Source organism: Anomalospiza imberbis, unplaced genomic scaffold (assembly GCF_031753505.1).
Source record: "Anomalospiza imberbis isolate Cuckoo-Finch-1a 21T00152 unplaced genomic scaffold, ASM3175350v1 scaffold_53, whole genome shotgun sequence".
Classification (NCBI taxonomy): Eukaryota; Metazoa; Chordata; class Aves; order Passeriformes; family Viduidae; genus Anomalospiza; species Anomalospiza imberbis.
In genome coordinates this window covers 327,550-343,752 of record NW_027100141.1, presented here as the reverse complement: position 1 = coordinate 343,752, position 16,203 = coordinate 327,550, and the positions used below count along the sequence as shown (strand labels likewise).

Sequence of the window (16,203 nt, the reverse complement as noted above, 5' to 3'; positions counted from 1 at the left end):
GCCGTAGTAAAATCGAAAGTGGGTCCATTCTGGGGGCCTGTATGACCGTGTTCCTGTGGAATACAGATGGGGTTCATCAGGGGGATGCTGCTGCTCCCAGAGCCTGGCCCCAGCATCCCTGGGCGTGTGGGGGCTGCCCCAGTGGCACACGGGGTGACCCGCTGCCCTCTCGCCAGCACCTGGGACTTGTGTACAGACTCGGGGTTGGAAAAGAAGCCACTGGGGTTGGAAGAGGGCAGCAGAAGTCCTGGCAAGGCCCGACCATGAGGAGGAAAAACCCACCCAGTGCTTGGGAAAACCATGCCTTCATCCTCCCTGCCTGCACTGCCCAAAAACATCATGAATCCAAAACAAACCAGGTGAGTGGAGCAGTCCAAGCCCTTTCGCACCTGCACACCAAACCGGCTGGGACACAGGTTACGGCCCCCCTCTCTGCTACCCCCACCCACCCGTGTTTTTGTTGGGCCCTAGCCCCAGCCCCAGCCCCAGTCTTGGGCAGAGTGGTGGGCAAAGGCTGCCAGCAGGGCTGGAAGCTGGCTCCCCACCCAGCCCTGCTCAAATGCAACTCAGCTGAAATCTCAGTGCCATGAAGGGCAGCAAAAGGGAGAATCCCTGCTGCCACAGCCAGCTTGGGCTGTGAGATGTTGGGCCATGAGATGCCAGGACCGAGAGCACACCCCTGCGTGGGCTCACCTGCAAAGCGAGTGTAGGCTGTGTCTTGCAGGTAGGTGCCACAGCCAAAGTCAATCAATTTGGCCTGCCCAGTGGCCAGGTCAACCAGGATGTTCCCTGGTTTGATGTCCCTGTGCAGGACTCCACAGCTGGTGCAGTGCTGCACGGCCTCCAGGACCTGGCGGAACAGATCCCGCGCCACCTCCTCGGACAGGAACCCCCGTGCCCGAATGAAATGGTGCAGGTCCTGAGAGTGCTCTGGGCGTTCCAGCACGATCAAGATGTCGTTGGGGAGCTCAAGCCACTCCAGCAGCTGGACGACACCGGGGAAGCCAGTGGAGACCTTCTCCAGCAGCACGATCTCCAGGGGTGCGCTGGTGCCGTCGGGCTGCGGGAGGAGCACGATGCCATCAGTGGGGCTGATGCCATGCCGGGGGTCATGAACTCCTCACCCAGCACGGGATGCTCTGCGCCCTGCGCTGGCCCCACACCCGCTCTCCCTCGAGGTGTCCTGGTGGCTCCCACCCTGCCGGGCCTCGGCTCATCCCCGCCCGGCACGGCCCGGCTTCTGCCGCTGGCCCCGCTCACTCACCAGCTCGCCCCAGTGCCGGACGCGGTTCCTTGGCACCCTTTTGATGGCCACCTGCAAGCCAAGAGCAGCAGCGGGCTGAGCTCACCACCCACCCTGCGCAGCCCCAGCTCCATCGCCATCCTCCTCCCCCTTCTCCTCCTCCCCCTCCTCCCCCTCCCTCTACTCCTCCTCCTTCTCCTCCTTCCCCTCCTCCTCCTCCTCCTCCTCCGCCCGCCGCCGGCCCCGCCGCTCACCGGGGCGCCGTCCGAGAGCCGCGTGGCCGCGAAGACGCTGCCGAAGCCGCCGCTGCCCAGCAGCGAACCCAGCCGGTACCGCTCCTGCAGGCCCTGCTGCGCCTTCCCTGCGGGCGGGACGCGGCTGTCAGCGCTCGGCCCGGGGCCAGGAGCGGCCCCCGAGCGCCCCCCGAGCGCCCCGGGCCGGCCCTCCCCAGGCGTTCGCTCCCGGCAACGGGACAGCGGCGGCTCGGGGGCGGCGGCCGCGCTGCCGAGCGGCGGAGCTCGGGCCGGGGAAGCCGCAGCGGAGGCGGCGGCAGCGGCCGCGCCGCGTGTGTCCTCCGCGGGGCCCGGGAGGAGCCGGGGCCGGGGCCAGGCTCGGGCCAGGCGGAGCCAGAGCGAGGCGATGCCGCCCCAGCCCCAGGCACCGATGCCCGCCCAGAAGCGCCACCGCCAGCACGGCCAGAGCCGGGCGGAGGCGAGACCCCGGCGGGACGGCCGGGGGCGGGGATGGGGCAGCCCCGCCCGGAGCCGGGGGCGGGCCGGGGCATGGCCCGGCCGGGAATGGGGAGAGAGAGACTGGGAGAGGAGGGGACAGCGGGAAAGGGAGAGCGGGAGACGGTACGGGACAGCGAGGGAAGGAGAGGAGAATCAAGAGGGAGTCTCTGCTTTGGCTGCTGCTGCTGCTGCTGCTGCCGCCACTGCTGCCGCCGCTGCTGCTGCTGCTGCAACTGAAGCTCCGGGGCCGTTTGTCCCCGTGTCCGTTTTTCCGTTGCCCGCTCCGCCCCACGCCCAGCCCCCCGCTCCCCGGGGGCAGCCCCTGAGCCTGTCCAAACACGGGAACTTTGCCGCGTTCAGCCCAGACCCAGAGTCTGGACTCCTGCACGGGGGCAGAGGTATCTCCTCGGTCGCTGCTGTGTATTGTCCCCGCTGAGGATCAAACCCTGTCGGGGCACATTCCCTGGCTGGAGGATTCCCTGGTCCTGGTCCTGCACTTATGGCTCCAGTGTTGCTTTCCAGCAAAAACTGGAAGGCAAACTGGGTAGCTCATCGTACTTTAGAGTGTCTAGAACTCGCTAAGTCACTGATCTTAGAGGTGAGATGCATTTGGAATTAATGGGATGGAGAAGTAGTGCAAGATGGAAAAAGGGAGCAGAGAAATAAATAGAGGAAAACATCTTGGACTGTTTCTTTCAATTTTCATTTCACTTCTGGAAAGCTGTTTCAGTTTTCCAGGAATCTTCTCCACAGTCCTGTTTGCTCTTCTCAAGAACCTTTCCTGGAGAACCAGGTTGAGCTCCTGTCACAAGATGTGCCACCAACTGCAGCTTCTCTTGGCTTTCCACAGCGTGAGTGCAGCAGGACTCTTGCAGCAGAGCAGGACAAAGGTTTGGAGAACTTGACAGCTTGTCCTTTCTCTTCCTGGAGAGCTGGGGAGTTGTGCCATTGGTGAGGTTTTCATTGTGACTGTTCCAGCCTTGGGAAACAGGAGGTGGAACCAGGACTTGTTAGGGAATACAAGCCTGACTGAATGCAGAGAAGGAATCTCCAGAGCCCGCAGCCAGAAATGGAGAGTTGTGTGATAATCATTCCCACATCTCCATGGACACCTGGAAAGTGATCTAGAACATGAAAATGGGACAGAGGGAGTTTGTTTCTGTGTTCAGTTTGGGTGATTCTACATCTCCAGTGCTGGTATAAATCAAGAGCACAGTCAGTTCATGATAAGCACCAGAACAGGCTGGACCTCTGAGAGTAGGTGACCGAAAGGATTTGAAAAGGAGAAATGCAGGGAATAACTTGGTGGACTGTGCCAGGAGCAGGGCAGGTCCCGCTGCAGGAAAAGCCCCAGGCCAGTCCCAGCACAGGGAAGGCCTCGGGCGCAAGGGCAGAGTGCCGTGCTGGGAGCTGTGCCAGGGAGAGCCTGAGGCACCAAAGGCGCCTTGGCAGCAGCAGCTGCTTGCAGGGCATGGCCAGAAGCCTCCCTTGGCAAGCCGGCCTGGTGGCCAGCACTGCAGAGCTGCTGCCTCAGGGCTCATTTCTGGCTGGGCTCGGCCCCAGCCCACAGAGTGTGACCTCAGCCCTGACTCTGCCACGGCCCTTGTGCCTCAGCCCTGCAAAGCCCAAAGGTCACCCGTGCCCCCCTGGCTGTGCCAGCCCCTGGGGCAGGGGGAGGAAAGGCAGAGAAGGGGCTGGGTTTGGCTGTGGGATGTGGGGTCCAGCAGAGACCATGAGGAGTCGAGGCAGTGGATGGAGTGCACTGAGCAGCCCCTTCTGCCCATGCAGTCCTGGAATGGATTGGATGGGAAGAGCTCTGCAGTGCTCATCTCATCCAAACCCCGCCATGAGCAGGGACATCTTTCACCAGATCAGGTTGTTCAGAGCCCTGTCCCAGCTGGACTTGAATGTTTCCAGGGACGGGGCACTGACCACCTCCCTGGGAACCTGTCCTGGTGTATCACCAATGTCATCATCAAAAATTTCCTCCTTATCTGTTCTTATCTGAACCTCCCTTCCTTTAGTTTAAAACCACCCCCCTTTGTCCCGTTGTGCCAGGCCCTACTAAAACCTTTGTCCACCCTTGTATTCCCAGTGAGCCGGGTTTCCATGGCAACTGCCAGGACAGGTGACCCAGGTGTCACCCCCAGTGAGGGCTGCCATGGAAACAGTGCCCAGCACTGCCCCTTTCTGTCGGGCTGACCTGGCCTTTGGCCCTGGCCCTGGCGTTTGCTGCTGGTTCCGCGGCGCCTGACCGGCCAGCGCGGCACAGGGCAGGTGGCCATGGCACAAGCCCCCAGCAAGGGATCCCCTCTGGCTCTGGGCAGTGACAGCAGCCCTGAGCAAGGGGCCAGGGCAGGTTTCCATGGCACCAACCATCACAACGGCTCCAGGAGCACAGTGACTCTTGCCAAGGAACTTTGTGGTGCTGTCGCTTAATATTAAATCTGGTTTTTGCTGATCCCTTGCTGGGGATTTTTTCAGTGCTCTCAAGCCCTCGTTGGTAACAGGGTGAAGGAGCCCTGGCCCAGGCTCTGGCCCTGGGGGACACGGGGACGCTGCCGGGGGGTCCCTGTCCCCCTGTCCCAACCCCACAGCCCCAGCTCCCATCCCCGTGTCAGGCTCTGGGGTCGATCTCGTGGAACATCCTCTGGGGGAGGCTGCGGTGCCGGGGGCGGGGGGACCCGGGGGGACAGGGGACCCCGCTGTGCACGAGCAGCGTTGGACTTCTCTGGGGGAACTGGGAGGGGGGGCTGGGGTGGAGTGACCTCCCCAGTGACCTCACACAGCCCCTGTGATGTCACACAACCCCTGTGATGTCACACACACCCCTGTGATGTCACAAAGCTGCCCTGTAATGTCACATAGCCCACTCTGAGATGTAACAGGCCACCTGTGATTTCATACAGGTGTCCTGTGAGGTCACAGCCGGCACTTTGAGGTCCCAGTCTGCTCTGTGATGTCACAAAATCTGCCCTGTGATGTCACAGCCCAGCCTGTGATGTCACAGACACCCTGTGATGTCATAGCCAGCTCAGTGATGTCTCAGCCACCTTTGTGAAGTTATGCAGCCTCGCTGTGATGTCACAGCCTGCTCTGTGATTTCACAGTCAGCTCTGTGATGTCACAACCCACTCTGTATTGTCTCAGCCTTCTCTGTGACATCACACAGCTGCTCTGTGATGTCACAGAGCCCTTTTCTATGATGCCAGAGTCTTCTCTGTGGCCTCACAGCCTGTTCTGTGATGTCACAAAGCCAGCCTGTAATGTCACAGCTGACTTTGTGACATCACAACCTCCTCTGTGATGTCACAGCCTGCTCTGTGATGTCACAGCCTGCTATGTCATGTCACATAATAAACCAGTGATGTCACAGCCCACTGTATGATGTCACAACCTGGTCTGTGATGTCATACAATCACAGAATCACAGAATTGCTGGGTTGGAAGAGACCTTTAAGGTCATCAAGTCCAACCCATGCCCTAACACCACCTCAGCTAAACCATGGCACTGAGTGCCACATCCAGTCTTTTTTTAAACACATCCCAGGATGGTGACTCCACCACCTCCCTGGACAGACAGTTCCAGTACTTTATCACCCTTTCCATAAAAAACTTTTTTCCTAATATCCAACCTAAATTTCCCTTGGTGCAGCTTAAGACACTGTCCTCTGGTCCTGTCAGTTGCTGTGAGGAGAAAGAGACCGACCCCCACCTGACTGCAACCACCTTTCAGGGAGTGTGGAGAGTGATAAGGTCACCTCTGAGTCTTCTCCAAGATAAACAGCTCCAGCTCCCTCAGTCATTCCTCACAGGACTTGTGTTCCAGACCCCTCACCAGCCTTGTTGCCCTTCTCTGGACATGCTCCAGCCCCTACATGTCCCTCCTAAATTGGGGGGCCCAGAACTGGACACAGCACTCGAGGTACGGTTTCACTACAGGGGAAGAATGCCAAGCACACTAGAGCCAGCTACAGGGGAAGAATGACCTCCCTGCTCCTGCTGGCCACACCATTCCTGATCCAGGCCAAGAGCCATTGGCCTTCTTGGCCACCTGGGCACACTGCTGGCTCATGTACACCCTGCTGTCGACCAGTGCCCCCAGGTGCCTTTCTGCCTGGGCACTGTCCAGCCACGCCGTCCCCAGCCTAGAGCAGTGCAGGGGGTTATTGTGGACAAAATGCAGGACTTGGCACTAGGACTGATTAAACTTCATCTTACTGGAATCTTCCATCTATCCAGCTGTTCCAGGTGTTCCTGCAGAGCCCTCCTGCCTTCCAACAGATGGACACATGCTCCAAGTTTAGTGTCATCTGCAGATTTACTAACGAAAGCCTCAATCCCCTCATCCATGTGGTCAATAAAAAGATTTAACAGAGCTGGCCCAGCACAGAGCCCCGAGGGACAGCACTGGTGACTGTCCCCAGCTGGATGCAGCACCGCTCACCACCACTCTCTGGGCCGGCCATCCAGCCAGTTCTGAACCCAGCACAGAGTGCTCCTGGCCCAGCCGTGGGCTGCAGCTTTTCCAGGAGTGTGCTGTGGGAGACAGTGCCAAAGGCCTTGCTGGAGTCCAAACAGACACATCCACAGCCTTTCCTGCATCCACCAGGAGGGTCACCGGGTCATGAAAGGAGACCAGGCTGGTCAAACACGACCTAGCCCTCCTAAACCCCTGCTGGCTGGGTCTGACACCCTGGCCATCCTGGAAGTGCTGTGTGATGGCACTCAGTGTAAACTGCTCCATGACCTTACCGGGTACTGAGGCCAGGCTGACTGGCCTGGAATTACCAGGATCCTCCTTCCCACCCTTGCTGTGAATGGGTGTCACATTGAGCAGCTTCCAGTCATCTGGGACCTCACCAGTGAGCCAGGGCTGCTGGTAAATGGTGGAGAGCAGCTTGGCAAGCTCATCTGCCAGCTCCCTCATCACTCTGGGGTGGATCCCATCAGGTCCCATGGATTTATGAACATCCAAGCAGCTCAGCAGTTCTCTGACTGCCTCTTCTTGGATAACAGTGGCCCACTCTGCTCCCTGACACCATCAACCAGCCCAGGAGGAGAGTTGTCCTGAAGGCAAATCGTCTTCTCACTAAAAACTGAGGCAAAAAATGGCATTAAGCACCTCTGCCTTCTCCTCATCTGCAGGTATTAAATTCCCTTCCACATCTAATCAAGAACAAAGGTTGGTCTTACCCTTCCTTTTACCATTGATATATTTATAAAAACATTTTTATTAGCCTTTACAGAAGCTGTCATTTGAAGTTCAAACTGATCTTTGGATTCCCTAATTTCTTTTCTGCATGCCCTAGAAAGCCCCTTAAATACTTCCTGAGAGATCTGACCCTCCTTCCAAAGATGATACATCCTCTTTTTATTCCTAAATTCCTTCAAAACCTCCTTGCCCATCCAGGCTAGATGTTTTCCTCGTCGACTCGTCTTTTGGAACACAGGGACAGTCTGTTCCTGTGCCCTCAAGATCTCTGTTTAGAAGTTTCCCACCTTTCCTGAACTCCTTTGTTTTCAAGGGCTGCTTCCCAAGGAACTCTCTGAATAAGTCTCCTAAGTAGGCCAAAGTCTGCCCTCCAGAAGTCCAATGTAAGGGTTTTGTTTGTGTTCTTCCTCATCTCACCAAATATCGAGAATTCTATAATTTCATGATCACTGTGCCTAAGTGACCTTCAACCACCACATCTCCCACCAGCCCATCTCTGAGCCGCCTTTTCTCCTTCAGCTGCCTCAGGGGGCAGCCGGAGGAGTGAGCCCGGGGCCAGCACCAGGACGATGCCCAGAGATGCCGGATCACCCTGAGGATGCCCAGCTCCCAGGGGCAGCGGCAGCTCCCAGAACAAACGGCAGCAGGGAGAGAAAAACACGGGGTACACACCGATGGGTGGGTGGGTGGCGCCCAAGGCAGGGTGACAAGGACTAACGTGACACTGCTGGAGACAAGAGTCTGGACCTGTACTTTGTTCAGAGAACTGAATCAGCCCAGGCAGTGTGTCAGTGATATCCCGTACCCGGACCCCAGGGAGGCAGCAGACCTCTCTGTGGGGTGGGTCTGGTCGACATATGGGGCCCTCTGTTCCCCTCAGGAGGGAGTCACCCACCACGATTACCCTTCTTTCCTTTTTGATGTTAGAGGTGCTGATCTGTCTCACAGATGAATCATAATTGGGAGGTTCACTGGACAGATAATTTTCTTCTAAACCACCTGGCTGACTCTCCAGATCCAGGGGATCATACCGAATCTGAAGTGGCACCTGGCTTGGGAGAGGGGGTTGGGAGGGATTTTTATTATTACCTCCTCGAGTAGGTACCCACTCCCACTCCCCTTCATCAGCCAGGTGTCCTTCTATAGCCTGACAGTGGGAGGAGTGGGAGACAGCGGGAACCAAGAAGAGCATTGCTGCCCTGCCAGACCTCATGGAACCAAGGATCCATTGTGACACTGCAGGGCCCTGGGGCACCACGGTGCCATTGTGACACTGCAGGGCCCAAGGATCCAAGGGACTTTGTGACACCAGAGGGACATTGTGACACTGGGAGGCCTCATGGAATCATGGACAGCATTGGGACACTCTGGGGCCTCATGGAACTGTGGTGACACCAAGTTGTCTGGGAGTGTTGATCTGCTGGAAGGCAGGAGGGCTGTGCTCAGGGACCTGGACAGGCTGGATCCAGGACCCAAATCCAACAAGGTGAGGTTTAACAAGTCCATGTGCCAGGTCCTGCACTTTGGCCACAACAACCCCTGCAGCGCTACAGGCTGGGGACAGAGTGGCTGGACAGCAGCCAGGCAGAAAGGGACCTGCAGGGACTGATGGACAGCAGGCTGGACATGAGCCAGCAGTGTGCCCAGGTGGCCAAGAAGGCCAATGGCTCCTGGCCTGGATCAGGAATGGTGTGGCCAGCAGGACCAGGGCAGTGATTCTTCCCCTGTGCTGGGCACTGCTTGGGCAGCACCTGGAGTGCTGTGTCCAGTTCTGGGTCTCCAATTTAGGAAGGACATGGAGGGGCTGGAGCGTGTCCAGAGAAGGGCAACAAGGCTGGTGAGGGGTCAGGAGCACAAGTCCTGTGAGGAGCGGCTGAGGGAGCTGGGGTTGCTTATCCTGGAGAAGACGAGGCTCAGGGGAGACAAGGCAATGTCCGGGCACAGGTTAGACTTGATGATCTCCAAGGTCTTTTCCAGCCTTGCTGATTCTGGGATTCTCTGAAACCACCCTTGGAGCAGTTGCAGGAGGAGCCCTGAGCCTCCTCTTCAGAAGCTCCAGCAGCCCAGGTCCCTCAGCTTCTCCTCACAGCCCCAAAGCCCATCCTGTCAGTCCTGCAGAGCCTCTGCAGCCCCTCCTCACTGCCCAGAACAGGCAGCCCCACAGCCAGACACAGCAGCCCAGATGTGCCCCCTGGCCTGGGTGCCTCTGGCAAGGGAGCAGCACCAGGCACTGCAGGAGCCTGCAGACAATTCCTGCAGCACTTGTGGGATGATCCTGCTCCCCAGGGGATGTTCCCATGGTGCCAAGTCAGGAACTGGAATGGGGAGTGGGGCCAGAGAGGAAAGGGCAAACAGGGATGGGCTGTTTGCAGGGGAGGGAACAGGGGTGGGCAATGGGAACAAATTTGTATCAGGAAGAGTAAAGAAAGCAAAGGTGAAGCCAAGGAAATGCTTAGGGCAGTCTGGGGGTGGCTGCCAGGCAGCCCTGGCTCTGAGCAGCAGCGTCTGCAGTGGGACAGGAAACTCCCAGCTGATGGGAACAAGCTTTCTGGCTGGCTGCAGAGGCCAGGACAAAGCTGAGTGGTTTCCCTGGCGTCCCCCAGCCCTTCCTGGCCCCAGGGGCTGATGGCATTTGTGCTCCCTCCGGTTCATGTCCCCCCCGCAGCAGCATGGGGGTGCTCCCACCTGCTGTGTGCAATGCAAACAGGGGCTCCTGAGCCAGTGCTGCCATGGCTGTGCCTGCAAGGATGCGGCACCTGTGTGAGCTGGGGGAGAGGCCAGGGCTGCAGAGGGGGGATGTTGTTGGCAGCTCCATGAGGACGCTCTGGGACGCTGCCCTGGGCTGTCCAGCGCACTGGGGATGGATCAGCCCCTGCTCTGCTGCTCCTTCCCGTCTCCCCCAGGGCCCTTGCAGAGCACCAGCCATGCTGTTTGCCCCCAGCCTGCCCACGGCCAGCCTGGGGCTGCTCACGGGGGTTTTCTGTGCTGAGCATTGGCCTGGCCGTGTTCTTGAGAGAGCCTGGGCAAGGAGCCTGGAGCCCCCAGGCCCTGTCCTGAGGTGTCAGTGCTGCCCCAGCAGTGCCCATGGGCTGTCCCTGCTGCAGCCCCGGCACTGCCACCCCCAGGACTGTGCCCGGCCCCGAGAGCACTCAGGCCCTGCAGCAACACCAGGGCCACCAGGGCAGCGGGGCAGGGCCACGGGAGCAGCACTGGCAACACCAAGTGCTGCTGCTGCTGGGCACAGCTGCTGTGCCAGCACTGATCTGCCCCCAGCTCTGCACACAGACATTGCTGCTGCAGCTCCAGAGAAGGCAACAAAAGGGCATCTCTGCAGAAAACTTTGATGGGACATCCTTGAGTTCCTTTAAAGCCACCGAGACTGCAGCCCCTCATTGACACAGTCTGTGGCCACAGGGAAGGTAGAGAGAAATAAAATGAGAAATGGCACAAACAATGACATTTCTTTTTGGACTATACTGAAAAAGTAAAACAATGAAAAAGAACCTCCAAAACAAAATCAACAAGTAGTATCAAAGATGACTTTTATTAGAAGTGATTTGCTGAAACTGGCCAGCAGTTTAATGTTTCTGCAATTGCCCAGTCATCAGTGTCCACACTGCAGCCTTGAGCTCCTGGTTCCTCAGGCTGTAGATGAGGGGATTCAGGGCTGGAGGCACCACCGAGTACAGAACTGACACTGACAGATCCAGGGATGGGGAGGACATGGAGGGGGGCTTCAGATGAGCAAACATGACAGTGCTGAGGAACAGAGAGACCACGGCCAGGTGAGGGAGGCAGGTGGAAAAGGCTTTGTGCCGTCCCTGCTCAGAGGGGATCCTCAGCACAGCCCTGAAGATCTGCACATAGGAGAAAATGATGAACACAAAACAGCCAAGTCCTAAACAGGCACTAAATGCTATGAGCCCAAGTTCCCGGGGGTGGGATGTGGAGCAGGAGAGCTTGAGGATCTGTGGGATTTCACAGAAGAACTGGCCCAGGGCATTGCCATGGCACAGGGGCAGGGAAAAATGTATTGGCCGTGTGCAGCAGTGAATAGAGAAAGGCACTGGCCCAGGCAGCTGCTGTCATGTGGACACAAGCTCTGCTGCCCAGGAGGGTCCCGTAGTGCAGGGGTTTGCAGATGGACACGTAGTGGTCGTAGCACATGATGGTCAGGAGGGAAAGCTCTGCTGAGATGAAAAAGACAAAAAAAAATAGCTGTGCAGCACATCCTGTGTAGGAGATGGTGGTGGTGTCCCAGAGGGAATTGTGCATGGCTTTGGGGACAGTGGTGCAGATGGAGCCCAGGTCGCTGAGGGCCAGGTTGAGCAGGAAGAAGAACATGGGCGTGTGCAGGCGGTGGCCGCAGGCTACGGCGCTGATGATGAGGCCGTTGCCCAGGAGGGCAGCCAGGGAGATGCCCAGGAAGAGGCAGAAGTGCAGGAGCTGCAGCTGCCGCGTGTCTGCCAGTGCCAGCAGGAGGAAGTGGCTGATGGAGCTGCTGTTGGACATTGGCTGTGGCTGCACATGGGGACCTGTTCATGGAGAAAGGACAGTGACAAGTAAGGAGAGGTTGCTTGGAGCCAAACCTGGCCCATTCCCTGTAGACTGTCCTGCTGGGACTCACCCACCCTTGTTCCTGATCTGGGAAAACCTTCACCCAGGTCCCTGCCTGAGCTCCAGTTGTGCTGGCTGTGTGTGCCAGGAGCAGCCAGGGCTGTGCATGGGAGCTCTCGAGGAGACATCCCTGCCCCGCTGACCTGGGTTTGTGGCCATGTGGCAGAGCGACAAGGATTTCTCAGGGGAATCACTCCTAACACAGAAAGGGTTGGTAGCATCTGCACTCAGACTTCTAAGGGAAATAGATGGCAGGAGTTGGATTTAAGAATTGTCTTCCTACCCACACATCATTCCTGGCTCTCTGAGGTCAGAAATCCCCAGCATTCCTGATGCACTCAGAGTTTGCCACTGAGAAATGTGAGAGGCAAAGGATTACCTGTGGCTGAGGGAAGGTGAGGGGCTGGATGGGCTTGTTCCCCCTGCACTGCTCTGTTCAGCCCCCTCTGCTTCCCTGAGCATCTCCCTGGGCCTGGACATTCCCTCCTGAGAGGTGCCTTGTCCCTGCCAGCGCTCACAGAGCCCATCCCACCCTGTGTGCCCTCGGCCCGGCCCTACAGAAACCTGCCTGTGTGCAGGGCCCTGGCTGGGGCAGGGTCTGTGTGCAGCTGGGCGAGGGCAGCTCAGGAGAGCCCTGCTGGGCCCTGCAAAGGTGATGCTGCTGCTGTCCAGGGCTGAGGAGTGGCTGAAGGCCCTTTGGGAGGCTGCCAGCAGAGAGACTGACCACCCAAAGTCACAGCTCTGGAGTCTCTATAAATGTTCAAACATTGCTCTGATGATCCTGTGTGTGCCTTTCAACTCAGAATGTTCTGTCATTCTGGGATTACAATTCATGCTCTGCTTCTCTCATCCCCCTGTAGTTTATAATCAAAAGAGAAAAAAATCCCTTGTAATAGTGTTAGACCAGTAAAGTAAAAACCAGACCTTTATTGGAAGTTTCCAGGTGTCCCAGTGGGGATGGGGCACACCCCACCCCTGATTTCAACAATTTATTAAGGTTGATTAATCAGGATATTTTACAGGAACATCCAAAAGGAAATTCAGTTGCCCCAGTTAGACACCCCTGGCTCAAACCATTGGATTAGGTCCAAGGAATTATTTGCCCCAGTTTTTGTTATCACTGCTCACATTCAAAAACCAAGCCCTGGGCTGCAGGACCCTGCTCTGCAGGACAGCCCTGGGCACCCCTGGCTGCTCTGCACAAGAGATGATCAGAGAATGTACTCACAGGGTCTGTGGGCATTGGGATGTTCCAGCTGTAGGAGATCACTCCAGGAGCTGCAGCTGCATTGTCCTGCAGCCAGAGGTTCCTGTGCCAAGGGCTGCCAGTGATTCTGCCCCAGGCACTTCTCAGCACCTTCCCAGCCCTGACTGATGGAAGCTCTCTATGCCTCTGTGCTGTGCCCGGGCTGGCTGCAGGCAGTGCCCCAGCCCTGCTGGGCTGGGAGAAGAGCTGCTTATCCAGAGAAATGTGCTTTTGAAGCTCTTCTTGGTTACCAGGATCACCCTCTGTGCCAGGAGCCCGGCCCAGCTCAGCAGCACAGACACAGCACAAGGACTTTAATGACCCTCTGGGGCTTTGTGCTCAGGCCCTGAACATCAGGCCCTGAGAGGGAGCTGCAGAAACCTCTCCAGAGCTCCAAGTCAGAATCCAACTCCAAAGTTTCTCTGACTTTTAATGGGTCCCACTGAGGGACACGACTGAGAAAGTGTCCCCAGGCCCCAGGCAGAGCAGAGAACTGGAGGCACTGATGACAGGTGGGGACAAAGAGAAGCCAAGTCCTGGTGCCCTGGGGCACAGCAGGCTCTGTGCCACCAAGGGCTGTCAGGAGTCACCTTGTCCTGAGGCACTGGGGCCTCCTGGCACAGCCCCAGCCAGGCTGGGCACTGTCAGCCCCTTGTCCTGCCCTCAGCATCCCCCCCTAGCCCACATCCCAGTGGCCTCAAGGATCTGCTGGAAGGAGTCCCTGGGGAGCCTTGCTCAGGAATGGCCCTGGGGGCTCCTTCATGCTCCCAGGGACTGCAGGTTTTTCAAAGCACTTTGGCTTTGGCTTTTGCCTTGGAGTCTCTGAGAGCTTTGTGCAATCATGGCCTCCAATTATCTGCTGTAATTAGTCCCTGGAGAGGCTTTGTCAGGAACAACACCCAGTGGGTCTCATGAATGCTTCAAGGTACTTCAGTTCTTTTAAGGTACTTGGTGTTTACCTTTTGATCCAGACTCTTTGAGAGGTTTGTGCAATCATGGCCCCAATTATCTGCTTTAACGAGTCCCTTGAGAGCTTTGCACTGACACTCAGTGGGGCTCGTGGATGCTTTGAGATCCTCAACTTCTGTAAGGTACTTTGGATTTTCCTTTCCACACTGAGAGGTTTTTGTCCAGTTTGAGTCTCTGAGAGGTTTTTGTGCCATCCTGTCCTCTAATTCTCTCCTCCAAGGAGTCCATGAGGAGCCTGCGTTGGGGATGGACCTCAGTGGGTCCCATTTATGCTTTGAGACACTTTGGGGTTTTCTTCTGACTTTGACTCCTGGAAAGGTTTGTGTCTGCTCGGGCCCTGAGGTTCCAGGGCTCAGCTCCAAATGCACCACGGGGCTCATGAGGATCAAACAAATCCTGAGAAACCATGGCTGTGCCTTGGTTTCCCTCTTGTCTGAGGCAGTTCATCAGGAAGATTTTGCATTGGCTTTGCTTCTCCAATTTGAGATTTCTCAGCCAATGCGTTAATTACTGTGGTGGGTTCAGTGTTGGCTAATTACCTGGGCACTCACTAGAATATACTTACTAATTTCTTGCTCTGAGATAAGATAAGGAGAAAGGCAAAGTGGGCTCAAAAATCTAAAAGGGTATAAAGAAAATTTTATTAATAGTAACTAAAATAAAGAGTAATAAGAATCAGAACAAAACTTTCAGGACACTTCCTCTCTCCATACAACCTGACAATGTAAAGAAACAAAACCTAAAATTTTAAGTCAGTTTGGCACCTCTAGAATAGTCTTTCTTCAGTTCACTTAGGGAGAGAAGTTCCTCTTGTAAATGTTATGGAGACTTCTCCACAAGAAAACAGCTGTCTCATGGCTTTTCATTTCCATGAATAGCAGCTGCCTTCAATCGTGAAGTCCCTCCCATTTTTTCACAGCTTTTCCCACAGCTGTGTTTATGGGCCATGTCAACTTATGGGGTATGAGTTTCAAGATGAGCTGTTTAAAAGCAAAGGTTCTCTTCATTTATTTCTGAAATCATCTTCATCTCTGGAAACAGAGGTCTTCTTCTTCTGTCCCTGGGGGCATAGGTTCTCATCACTCTGCTCTCTTTCATTGTTCAAACTTCTCAGGGGATCACAGCTACTGCAACATTTGCTTACATTAGCATGGAGGCCTTTGCTGAACAAGTCATCTCCCAGTTATTTTCAAAGAGTTATCAGGAAAAAGAGAGTCTGATGTATCAATTACATCCTTCTCCATAGCTTTACCAGAGGATTTCAGCCCCAAGATCAAGGCATCTCCTCATCCCTCCACCTGGGACTCAACTTCCTCTTCACTGACTTCGGTGTCTTCATGTTGCTCCTCTGTGTGCCTGCACTTTGTCCTTTTCTCTCACTCGAGGGAGGATGGAAGCACTGGAAGAGTCAATATCTCAGCCGGGGCCTGCAGATGGTTCCGTGACCCCGGCCGGGCTCGGTACTTGCGGCCGGAGCTGTTTTACCATGGAGGTTTCTGCAGCGGCTGCGCTGGGGCTGTGTCAGGCTGGGCCGCGCTGGGGCAGGGCCAGGATCTCAGCAGCCAGGCCAGAGCACAGCAGCAGCACGGCCGGGGCCCATGGCTTCTCCTCCCCCTGCCCGCTGGTTGTGGGCGAACCCCAAGGGCGGCAGAACCTTGGCCGAGCCGGCCCGGCCCGGGGCTGCTCCTGGGGCCCGGCGGATCCTGGCTGGGCCCGGGCTGGCGGCGGGGCAGGGCTCGGTAGCGGCCAGATGTCAGCAACCACAGCCACGGCCCGGCCCGGCCTCGGCCCCGCGGCCTCCCCTGCCCTGCCCGGCAGCCGATGGGGCCTGGCGGCTCCCTGGGAAGGGGCCCGGCCCCACGGCAGGAGCCGCCCGGCCTGGCCTGGCTGAGACGGGGGCTGGGCCGGCCTGGTCACCTCTTTGCTGGCCAGAAGGGAAACAGACCCAGCCAGGCTTCTCCATCTTTAACTTGTGTCTTCACAGAGGCGTGTGCAGTTTCCTTAGTGGTTTAACAGATTGTCAGCTCTCAAAGCTATTTACTGATTGGTTTTTTGTCAGACACCATGGAAACTGCTAGCAGCTTCTCTCAGGACATCACTTCTGTGATGCAAAACCACCACAACAGCACAAAGCACAGAGCTCCTTTGCCTATATGTAGTGGTCATGTGCCCAAGGCCTCAAA

The 16,203-nt window shown here is 56.8% G+C and overlaps 3 protein-coding genes and 1 pseudogene across 5 annotated transcripts in view; 1 reads left to right on the top strand and 3 right to left on the bottom strand.

Annotated features, from left to right (window-relative positions):
• Positions 1-16,203, top strand: part of LOC137467193 (zinc finger protein 850-like) — a 528,258-nt gene that overhangs the window by 438,031 nt on the left and 74,024 nt on the right. The window lies entirely within an intron of this gene.
• The window catches only part of LOC137467192 (zinc finger protein 271-like), a 443,780-nt gene that overhangs the window by 362,494 nt on the left and 65,083 nt on the right, over positions 1-16,203 (bottom strand). The window lies entirely within an intron of this gene.
• Positions 710-1,596, bottom strand: LOC137467199 (serine/threonine-protein kinase pim-1-like; the record flags this gene model as incomplete). Its single annotated transcript, XM_068178738.1, has 3 exons — positions 710-1,060; positions 1,265-1,315; positions 1,498-1,596. Coding segments are annotated over 3 exons (501 nt in total), but the record flags the coding sequence as incomplete, so codon positions are not given.
• On the bottom strand, positions 10,709-11,851 carry LOC137467194 (olfactory receptor 14C36-like; annotated as a pseudogene).